This window comes from Dendrobates tinctorius, unplaced genomic scaffold (assembly GCF_039654945.1).
Source record: "Dendrobates tinctorius isolate UK_male_01 unplaced genomic scaffold, ASM3965494v1 ptg000046l, whole genome shotgun sequence".
NCBI classification, from domain to species: Eukaryota; Metazoa; Chordata; class Amphibia; order Anura; family Dendrobatidae; genus Dendrobates; species Dendrobates tinctorius.
The window spans coordinates 65,811,761-65,823,798 of NW_027361714.1; the positions used below are offsets into that span (position 1 = coordinate 65,811,761).

Genomic DNA, 12,038 nt, shown 5'->3' on the forward strand with positions numbered 1-12,038 from the left:
TCCTTCAGTAAAAGGATGTATGTGGTGGTACCTGATAACTGTAGAATAGCCTCATTGATTTAAAAATCCCTGGACAAAAGTGCTACATTGCCTCCATTTTCTGCTATGTGGACAATTACATCTTCCCAAATTTTTATACTTTGAAATTCCACACGTTCCCCATTGTGGTTTTAACGATAAACAGCCATGTCTACCTTTTATAATGAATTTCACCTTTTGCCATTTTGTGTGCAACTGAGTTTTTTTAATCTTTGATATGACAGGCGTGTTCTCTATCGAATGGTCTCCCCTCCTTTGCATCTTCTGTACCTGGACTCGGTGATGCGTCATTTGGACGCAAAACGTTTGTTGTCCCATAGGAATCCCGCTTCCCGGCTCCATGTTGTAATCAAGTGTTCAAGGAATAAAGTTCAAAGAAATGTACGTGTACCAGACTGCTACCTTATTTCCCCTCAACATCTAATTCCAGGACACGCTACATGGAACACGACGACTGTTCATACAGAATTTGTAACATACGCGTAATAGAACTTGTCACACATTTAGCATCAGACAAATTTATTTTCTTTTCTGCAGGATTGGTTTCCAGTCAGCAAGTAAACATTCAGGATAGTTCCTTTGTATTTTATGCAGCATTTCCCTTTATAAAAACATGAACAAATAGACATTTTCTGGTTTGGAAAAGTTAAGAATATTACAATTTTACAAAGAATTGCAAACTATTTTCATTATGCAGCTGATGTCCCTTCTTTGCAAAGATTCCTGTACTAGCACTGTGTTTGATAACATGAGGAATATAGCCACAATAAGATACAGCAATCAATAGACAGTATCCCATAAAGACACCTCTTTCTATGGACATTCTTTGTCCTCAAAAATCGTGACAGTTGTAATGCTAAAAGAACTATAAAGATGGCAATGTTCAGGATCAGAAAGAGTCTTGTATAGGAAGCAGATATTGACGAAGGCTTGTTGTAATGTGTGGTCAACATGTGTTGGGAGCCATATGTTCTAAGAGGGCTAGATTTCTGCCTTACTGATTGTTCATCTACAAAATCCAAGAGGTCTTTCATTTGTTCATCCTCGTTTACTGGAATTTCACTTTGAGCCTGAGCCATTTCTTTTTGTCTCGTCTGCTTTTCATTTACTTCTATTTGTGCAAAAATGTCAGGAGCGGCATTCATAAACTTGAAATTTTTTGGTCCCTTTTTGGTTCGTTTCACCTTCCCAGTTTGCTTTTGCTGTTGAGAAATTGAAAACAGCTTTTCAACGGCCTCCTCTGTGTTCCTTTTATCGGAAAATCTAAGAATTCGCTCCGCGGTCTGCCTAAAACTGGCGGTGTTCTTTACGCGAGACAAGATTTGTTTCTCTAGTTGTTGAAAGACAGGCTTGAAGTGCTGGAGGTTCTGCTGCAGAATTGTCACATAACCCTTTACCTCATTTGGTGAAGAGCTTTTGATCGCTGAACTTTTATCAAACACAACTCTTTGTCGGTCTGCAACTACTTTAGCGTAGATTGACTGATTTGGCGTTTCACCGGTGAAAAGGTAGACTGCATAAGCATGGTCGCTAGTTGCTAGAAATACATCAATCTGCTGGTAGTCTCCATGGACATTGAAACTCTCAACATCAACAGATGGTCCAATGAAAAGGTATATTGATCTTGTGATTGGCTTCCTGAGATGGGTTGTAACATTCACAAAATTAGTTCCATTATAAGGGTAACCATGTGGATAGTTTACAGATTTAATGACTGCTTTCTCACTCAAGCCCGTGTCATCCATCCAATACATTTTATATTGTTCACCTCGGTTCCTAATTATTGCTCCATGAACACCGTCAATGGAGGTTTCTTCAAAGGGAAAGTCTACATTGTGGAAAAAAGTTGTTGTGGCCCTCAAAGTACTACTATGGTCTAGGTGAATATGGTCAACAAGTAGCAGCATTTGTGGATGGAGTAACACAAGATTTCTTTGAACACTTTTCAGTTTTAGTTTTGGGCTATAGGCTGAATTGCCTTCACCCCTAATGAAAACAATGCCACCTTTCTCCATAGTTGCAGTCACCCTTCCGTAAGAGTCGGCAGCTTCCTCAACCTTATATTTAAGCCATTTTGAAGTACAGTCTTCAGTCACCTGACCTTCCCATGGAGAAAAGCAGCAATCTGACACAGATGGTGAAAACATTAAGACATTATTTAAATAAGTATATTTTGGTCCATATAAAGCCTCTGTTATAAAAGGAAATCCATTTGGTGCAAATGTGAAGGAATTTTGGTCTGGATGTTCATGCCCAGCATTAAAGTTTCTCCATCCTTTAGTCCACGCGCTGTATTTTTGTTTGTGAACAATATCAAATATTGCACGACCACCAAGCTTTCCAGATTTGAAGGAGAGAAAAGACCTGTTGATTTCAGCAGGTAGAGAACTCCCATAGGTCACCACACCCCAGTCTTCAAAAAAATGTAGTTTAGGAATGCCATAGTCTGGTGGAGGTGTAGATTGTAATGTTGCATCATACCTGTAAAACAAGATATATATTTTTAGTACATATACTGTACTACATTGGGGAGATCAACCAGAATTGTTAAAGAGGTAGGAGGGGTTTTTGTGAGAGTGTGGCCCTAGGCAAAATTAAAAGAGGGGCCCCAAATGCTAAGATATAGCAATATAGCACAGGTTGATAGTTGCTTGCTCACTTAGGAACTCATGAACAATGATTGTTATATAGATTAAATAATCTTGATACACCAATCATTGTTCACGAACACACACACACACACACACACACACACACACACACACACACACACACACACACCCCTCTTCAAGTTCTTCCAGACTATGTACAGTCTTGCAGGGTACCCTTTTTTCTAATAATTTTCCATATTGGCTCCAATTTGGCTGCTACCTCCGGATGTCAGACAAATCAGAGCTCCATAAGACAGGAATATATATTTATTATTTTTTAAACCTGCTGATAGAAAAACAAGTCTGAAGAGATAGCTGTGCTTTAGAGAAATCAAACAGATATACAAGTTCATGATCCATCAGTAAGTGCTGATTTAGTAAATTCAGAGAGGAGAAGGCTTGCTTACCAGAGAAACTCTGTATGCAGAGTACACCACCGCTGCCCTTTGGCTGGGGTCCCAGGTCCTTCCTGGACTCTGTTTAGTTGAATCTGTTCTGCCAGCCAATTGCCGCTTCCATTCCTCATTACAAACTTATCCAGAAACACCAACTGGCTCTCAGGGCCGTAGAACCAATTATAGTTTGAATCGGCTATGGCAACAGATCTCTGAAAACCTAGGATAAAAAGGACGATAAATAGAAAACCATCCTTTTATTTAAGAAAGGTTTTATACACATTTAAAAGAGTATAACTGCACCTTGTCTAGTTTTGATTAAAAATTGAGGGAAGTGTGGAAAGCATTCAAGGACTGTTATTACTTCTGTGGCGCCCCTGAGGCTCAGTCGCCACAGAGCTACTGCACCTTCTCCTAAGGTGTAGTGCCCCACCATCCAGGTAAGTTGGGAGCTCCTTTCCACACTCCATCACTCGCATCCCACATGACAGGGTAGTTCAGCACAACCACATTGAGGCGTCTCACTCCTCCTAGACATTAGGAGTGCCTTTGGTGGTTCCCTGCTTGGAACACTGGATGTGTTGGGAGGTGGGTGGAGTTGAGATCCATATAAAAGGTTGGGAAGGTTTAGAATTACAGGTCAGTCTGACGGGAGGTCAGTCAGTCAGTGAGTGAGGCTGAGAGAGGAAGCCACTCGGGAGGAGTGGGGATCCCTGGAAGAAGGGATGGAGGAAGGAGTGCTGCAGTTGCCTCAGTGATCTCCGTAGAAATGCAACCTAAGCTTCCATAAGAGAGAAGGAATAGTGCGGAACAAAGGAGTAGGAGAACAGAGAGGAGTTGTGGGTCGGAAGAGGAACCCTGCCTATAGGTTCTCAGCGCAAGGCCGGGGCCCGGTCCCCGAGGTTGTATGGACGCTTATGGTTCTGCAGCAGACACCGGTGGAGTAGTTGGCTGTAAATGCACTACTCCCATCTAAGACTTGGGGCACAACAGCAACTGAATAGAGAGCCAGGACTCTGGAGAAGGGAGTCCCCGAGAGAGGCTACAGCTGTCTGCCATACAAGTAGAGTTGTTAGGAACATCTGACAGGAGGAACTCCAGAGTATCACGGTACTGGAGCTCCTCACAACTTAAGGCGCAATAGATTAGTCGTTCAGGAAAGGTACATGTTGGCGGAGTGTTGAAGAGGAGAATCCTGACTTGCCCGGGAGGTTGATTGAGACTCTGCCCCAGAGGACACGGCATGGAGGCAGGCACCAGTGTGTACCACGGACTGTGAGTAAAGCTTTGGAACTGCAAGCCCTGGTCTTTCATTCATTTGTGCGCCAACACCGTCAGCACCGCTACATCTGAGTACCAGCATACCTCACACCGCCTGCGCCTATCCTCATCTATTGCTATTACACTGCCCTGGGGTTACAGCTTCACCTGTGGGGAGCTACACCATCTATGCTGCAACACACCATCCAACCCAGAGAATCTGTACGCAGCGTTGGCTTAACATCTTGCTTGCCAAACACCACAGGTGGCGTCACGAACCATTCCATTAACTTGGGCGCCAAGGGCCACGGACCTGGTCACCGCTGCTGTGACACATTCCCCTGACACCAGCCCGATGCAGAGTACCCCGCAGCCCTGGGAGGGCACCCCACTTCATTTAGATATTGTGCACAATATGTATGCACAACTGGAGCAGGAGTTACAAGGTGAATACCTCTGTGGCAGATGTGAGCATGCTTGTCACCTGGAACCCCATATTAGAGTTCTGGAGGAGCAAAATGCAATGCAGAGCTCAATTAAAAAGCTTGGGCATGCTGCTCACTGAACAAGCAACTAGTAGGGAGGACATGTAGGCTGGTCATGTGGGACAGGATGAACAGCCAAGCAGCTGGGTGAAAGAAAATAGATAATGTAAAAGGGTTAATTTGATACAGTTAAACTGTAGTTTATTACCACTGTATCCACTGGGAATTTTTTATTCTAGTATGTCAGAGCACAACACTTCTGCACAGCAAATATGACAGACCCAGGACATAGGAGACAGAAGCTGCCACTTCAGATGTAAGGGTCCCGTTATACGCTTCAATGTCCCAGCAATCCCACCAACGATCTGACATGGATGGGATCGCTGGGACATAGTTAGACTCACCAGCGATCAGGACCAGCAAGCATGCTGGTACCCTGGGTAAACAGCGGGTATCTAAGAGCCGTGCGGCTCTTAGCTACCCACTGTTTACCCTGGATACCAGCTCCCAGCATCTCTGATAGTTGGTCTCTCACTGTCACACACAGCGATGTGTGCTGCCCAGCAGGAGACCAATGATAGAATTATGGCCCAGACCATTAGGCAACGATTAGCCAACCGATTGTTGCTACATGTCACATGCAACAATGTCGTTTCGACATCACTGCAACGTCAATCTGGTGATGTTGCAACGATATCGTTCACAATATCGTTGCGTGTGTAACGGGGCCTTAAGCTATACATGCTCCCTGGCCCACTTTGCAGGTGTAGGTGGAGACCTTCTGTTGCCATCACTTACAGTGATCACAGCATAACAGTCAAATCTTTGGTGACTACAGTGCTCGGATCATAGCAATTACTGGTGAGCGACGACAGCAGGTCTGGGCACTGGGATATCAACCAGTGGTGAGAACAGGTCACTAATGTCACTGCTGCAGCCCTGGTGCCTAAACCCGTGCTCTTCTTAGAGTTACGATTTTTTGGAAAGACAGGGCAAATGGGGGAAAAAAAAGGGAAAAGAAGAGGCGAAAATCTCTATGTTAAGTGATATGAAAGAGTGAAAGGCAATAGGGGGTGGGTGAGGAAATTCCAAAGTGACATACAGTCATTTTCGGTGTAATCTATTGACCCGCCAAAACTGAGGAGTTGGAGGGTTGGCTGCATAATCAGATGCCGCGAGCTGCACAGACTGGAACAGTAGCGCTTATGGGAGATTTTAACATCTCATACTGAATGGGGTCAGGTTTCTGCTTTAGCTGCAAAAAGCATCATTTATGCAGGATAATTTTGTGGGTCATTTTTTCGAAGAACCGACAAGAAGTGATGCTCTGTTGGATCTTTCCAGCCCAACAATGCAAAAAGTCTTGGAAATATGTCATGTATATAGATACAGATAAAAACACTAAGGCGTAGAGCGTAATAAAAAAATCTTAATATTTAAAAAGGGGGCAAGTTTTTCCAAGTTTAAGGCTGAATTTCAGGACATCAACTGGAAGCAATCAGATAGTGATAGTAATACAAAAAAAGATGAATGGAGAGCTTTAAAACTACATTGGTCATACTTTTAGGAATACATTTTGCAGTAACAAGTATAGATGACAAATTAAACCTGGCTTGGCTAACATCTACAGGTTCCCTTTAAATGTCTTTGCACCTGAACTTCTGGCATGTCATCATATAGAAATGTCAGAAGTTAATTTTAAATAAGTTACGGTACTCTGTAAAAGTACAAGATTTAAAACAGTCATGAATTATATTTGGATGCCAGCATCATAAACTAACTGTCTTAAGCAAGCAAAAGGCATAAAGTATAATGTATCCATTCTATAAAAATTGCTTTAGGATGACAATCTGATAACTCAGGTAAAGAGGCTAAAAAGCAAATGCAGAAAATGAGCACTGTCAGATAGAAATACGGACAGTGAGGATGGAATTAACGCTACATCCTTTTGTGCAAAGTATGGCTTCTCTGAACTAACCGCAAACTGTGGAAGCTTGCAATTACAATGTTGTTTAAGGTTTTTGTGGTTGTACTTGTGTACAAAGCTGCATGCGCAAGTCAATGAACAGCCACCACACTGCAAAATGTTTCTACTGGACAGAGAAATGGAATTTCTGAAGCCAAATTCTAGACAGGACTAAGCACTTTCCTCTAAATACTGAGCAAACAACCTTAAAACGTTAAGGCTTTCCTTAGTCTTTAGCTACCGTACTTGAACAAAATCCTACTCCCATGAATACAGTCAAAGATCAATTCACACAATTTTAACTACTTGTCCATTAGGTTCTCCTGATACACATTAGAGTGAAGTCTACATGGTAAAAACATGATAGGTTTATCAGGTTTCTGCTTTAGATTTAAGTCAAACTAACCCTATAAAAAAAATGGCTGAAATATGAATGACCAAGAAAAGGGAAATGCACAAGAAAAGTTATCAGTATGTCAAACAAATGACCTATAAAAGTCTAGAATTTGGAAATCGGAAAATCTTAGAATTAAATCCGTATTGGTTTTGGACCACCACATTGAAATTCCCTACCGTTCCCCTTTTTATAAACTAACTTCCAGTAGTTGACATGTCATTTAAAACTCCAGTGGATGCTGGGATACTCAAATGAAACATCAGGTAGCAGTGACTGCGGTCACTGCAGTAGACTGCAACCACCCTGACATGAAGAGACGTCAGTTTCAGGGGCTAGTTCTTGCTCTCATTAACACGCGTTGGTTGTCAATTACGACGTTTGCCTAGTATGATCTGGTCATTGTGCAGTATGCTTTATAATGCACAGTGACTGCACTCCCTTCTCGATATGCATGTAAGGAAATAACCCGGCGAGCAAGAAAAGAAGATGAGCTTTCGAGATTTCCATCACTTTAGGAGCAATTCTTGGCTTTTCTGGCTAGCCAGGTTATTAGATATGAGCGAATTTGATCGGGTCCCGGCTTATTCGGCAAGCTACAGCACCTACCGAATAAGCTGCAGAGGGCACCTGGATACATGGAGCACACCGGCTGATCAGGTGTCTGGCACCGCAGCAGCATGTGTCACGGCTGTGTCACAGTCACAATACATGCATGGAGAGCCCAACACCCAGGCTCTCCATGCATGTGTTGTGACTGACACAGCCGCGACATGCAGTTGCAGTGCCGGACAACTGATCAGCCGGTGTGCTCCATGTATCCAGGTGCCCTCTGCAGCTTATTCGGTAAGTACTATAGCTTATTGAATAAGAAGGGAACCGATCAAATTCACGCACCTCTACTTAGTGTGCTCTGACCGTGCGCTCTTTTGCTGGCTTGTCGCTCCTCACGTGTTATGGCATCATCACTGCATTAAAAAGAACTTTGCACAGTGACAATATACTATTCAGCATACATTGAAATGGACAACAGAACCATGCTTAGTAGAGTGGGAACTAGTCCAGTCCCGGAAACGAACGTCAGATTATGCTTCATTTCGGGGTAGGGACAGAGGCTGCGGCAGTAACCTGATGACATTGTTTGAGTATCCCAGCATGCACTAAGGGTTCTCAAACTAAAACGTCAAACAAACAGGAAGTTGGTTAAATAAATAATGCACTTAGGAGAGGGAACTTTAGGGAATGTAAGTATATTAGAAAAGCAATTAGATTGTGATATTAAAAAGACATTTAGGACTAATTAAATCTGTGCTAGTGTCAGACTAACCCTTTAACCATAGATTTCCCTTAAATTTATGCAATTAATGAAATTATATTAACAGTTTATAATAGATATTTGTACTATTTTTGTGAAGAGGAAAAAAAAAAAAATGTAATTTCAGTAGGTTCATGAACTCACGGCAAATATTTCGTAATAAAAAGATCATATTTTCATCTGGAAAAACTGTTCTGCTAAGATAAATTGCCTTTTTCCAGAGTCTCTTACCTGGCAAGACAGTTCTGTACATAAAGGCAAAGTGTTCTTTTAGCCAAGGATGGTTGAAATGATTGATATCAAAATGCCTCTGGACAAGAAACATGTACTGGAAGAGTGATCTTGTTGTATAGCTGCCATAAGCCACTCCTTCATACAGTGACCCATCTGTCACATCATTTAGCAGGACTATGGACTTTTCCATGATCGTAAGAACTTGCTTAGTCCAGAAGTATGCTTCTTGCAAAAATCCTTGGGGGGGGGGGGGGGGGGGGGGGAACAAAAACAAAAATAGAAATAAGTTAACAACCCATGAAGGATTTAGCAACTTCCTACCTTAACTATTGATCCTAATTTTTCAAATTTGATGTCATTATGTATTAATAACTGTGGAACACTGCAATACATCCCAGCAATTCAGAGGCTGTTTAGTCTTGATAAATTCTATGTCAGGTTAGTCAAATTTTGCCACCAAGATTGGCGTTTATTAAAATAATGGAAAAATTTGACAAAAAAAAAAAAAAATAATAATATTGAAAATTCTCACAATTTTTACTCTCAAATATGATACCGTATTTCGCTTTATAACACTCTGCTCTGGATTATAAGACGCACCCCAAATTTTGAGGACAAAAATAGGAAAAAAAAAAAAAAAAAAAAATTTTAATAAAATGGTGGTGCATCTTATAATCCATGCGTCTTATTGCTTACCGGGGGTGGTGGCTGCGGTGAAGCGGGGTCCCAGGGTTGCTGATGGAAGAGGCAGGAGTGGAACATTGCTGTTGGGATGAGGGGACGTTTTCATGTGCAGCGCACCTGGGGACAGCGTGGCGACAGTACCAGACAACCGCAGCGGCGCGCTGCACATGAAAACACCCCCTCATCCCAACAGCAATGTGTCTGATAATGCAGCCGCGCTGCCCCCAGGTGCTTGCCACCGCAGCGCTCTGTCCCTGGTGCTGCCGCCGCGCTGTCCCTCGGTGCTTACCACCACCTCCGCGCTCTGTCCCTGGTGCTGCCGCCGCGCTGTCCCTCGGTGCTTGCCACCACCTCCGCGCTCTGTCCCCCGGTTCTTACCGCCACGCATCTCCCGAGATTTCAGTGCCGAGATATCCATCTGCGCAGCGGCCATTTTCCCAGAAGAAATCCACAGGAAAGCATGCATGAAACGGCAGAGCCCCCCCACGCTGCACGGGACAGAGCGCAGAGGCAAGCACCGGGGGACAGCGCGCCATGGCAAGCACTGCTGGACACCCTCAGCGGCAGCACAGAAAGGTATATCCGCTTTGTAAGACGCACCCCCATTTTCCCCTCAAATTTGGGGGAAAAAAAAAAAGTGCATCTTACAAAGCGAAAGATACGGTAGTTATAATACATAAACTAGTTAATAACTAACATTTCCCATACATCAGCATCATTTTTTTTCTTAAACAACCTCCGTTAGGAGGTTTAAACATTTATCAACTATTTTTCATTTTTCCAACAAAATTTACAAAAAAAAAAAAAAATTCATTTTTTTTTTTAAGGATCACAGCAAATTTAAAGCGACTGAGGGACCTGGAAAAAAAAAATATCCAAAAGTGACACTTTCAAAACTTCACCGCTCAAAAACCACATTCAGGAAGTTTATTAAAAAAAAACCTTTTTACTTTCCCTACAAAAATATTGGTTGTATAACAGTTTGCATGGACCATTTTCTTTGGCGCAGATATACCCGATAAGTGGTAGGAAACATCTGTTACGGTGAACGACAGAACTCTGCACGGAAGGAGCACCATTTGACTTTTGGAGACCAAAATTGACCGGAATACATAGGGTAAGCAACGTCACGTTTGCAGAGCCCCATAATTTGTGCAATTTCTCTAGTACAGGGATATGCCATATGTTGTCCCAACAGAAACCAGAAGCCCCACAAGTGACCCCATTTTGGGAACTGCAACTCTCAAAGAATTCCTCTAGGGTAGAGTATTTTAATCATGACAGAATTGTATAACATTGTGCTGTGAGAAATTACATTTTTTTCAACTAAAAGGTTTTAGCCTTACATATTCAAAAGGGCCAACAGGAGAAATTTAGTAAATTTTGTGGTCCATTTTCTGAAGAGTATGGAAGTGCCACATAGGTGATCAGAAACTAATTTTCAGGCACAATGCAAAAATCACAAAAGAGATTTTGAGCGCCATATCAGAGTACAAGTTTGGCTGAAATGGTTTGCTAGTGCCATGTCACATTGGCAGAGCCTTGGAGGTGTCTGGACAGAAAGACGCCCAAACTACACTTCTTGATGTCCAGTTGTGCAGTGAGCATATTGACACCACAAGTGTTTCACATACTGTACCATTGTGAGGTGAAGAAAACTTAGTTACATTTTAGCACTAAAATGGTTTAGTTCCAGATTTTACATTTTCTAAAGGTGAAATAAGTAAAAGTGACAGCATAACGTGTTACACAATTTCTCACGAACATGGCAATACCCTACATGCGGCTGTACAGTACCATTTGGCCATATGTTGATACTGGAGGGAAGAAGCACCATTTAACTTTTCAAGCTCATGTGGCGCCCCCTGAGGGTCCGGTCGCCACAGACGTACTGCACCTCATCCAGAGGTGTGGTATCCCACCCTCAGGTAAGGAGGGAGCACCACCCAGGACTCCTATTACTAGCACGCAACACACACACTAATTTAGTCAGGGCATCTGGGTGTACCCTTCGGGAGGATGGCCTCATCCCAGACTGGCTAGGAAAGGGTGTTGGGGAGTTGGTGTGGAAGGTAGGTAGAGTGGGAGTAGCTTAGATAGTGGAGCGATTGTGGGCATCCAATCAGAGAGAGAAAAGTGACAGTGAGTGGGCAGAGTTAAGCCTGAGGTAAAGGATCTTTCAGGAAGATCCAGTCAGTCGGTGACAGGACAGCAGATAAGCAGGAGGGAGTGGAGTCAGAGAGACATCTTTAAGACGGAAGAAAACTCCTAATAGAAGGAAGGGGTCCTAGGGGCACAGAGTGCGAAAGCCAACCGTGGGGCCCGTATCCTGGAAAGGAAGGACCAGGCCAGAGTGAGGGAGCTGGCCCCTAAGCCTAGCTGAGTATACCAAACAAGGCTCAACTAGTAAGCCGGAGGCTGTAGTGACTAATCCAGAGCATTCCTCAAAAGGCAGCTGTGGAAGTAAAGGACCCCAGGGCCTGACCCACGTCGCCCGGCAAGTTTCAAGGCTGCTAGATTGGGGACACTGCTTCTAAAGGCGCAGGACAGGAAAGAAGGGAGAGATCAGCGCAGAGACACTGTCTAGAGAGGAGAACACAAAGAGGAGTCTTAAA

General features: G+C 43.2%; 1 protein-coding gene across 5 annotated transcripts in view; it reads right to left on the reverse strand.

Annotated features, from left to right (window-relative positions):
- Positions 1-541: 541 nt before the first annotated feature.
- The window catches only part of DSE (dermatan sulfate epimerase), a 63,688-nt gene continuing 52,191 nt past the window's right edge, over positions 542-12,038 (reverse strand). For all 5 annotated transcript variants that reach the window (XM_073575972.1, XM_073575975.1, XM_073575976.1 and 2 more), the window contains 3 exons: positions 8,737-8,976; positions 3,098-3,305; positions 542-2,520 (listed from right to left, as the gene is read on the reverse strand). In XM_073575972.1, the coding sequence (XP_073432073.1) occupies positions 768-2,520; positions 3,098-3,305; positions 8,737-8,976 (2,201 nt within the window). In that variant the 3' untranslated portion in view covers positions 542-767. The remainder of the gene's footprint in view (positions 2,521-3,097; positions 3,306-8,736; positions 8,977-12,038) is intronic.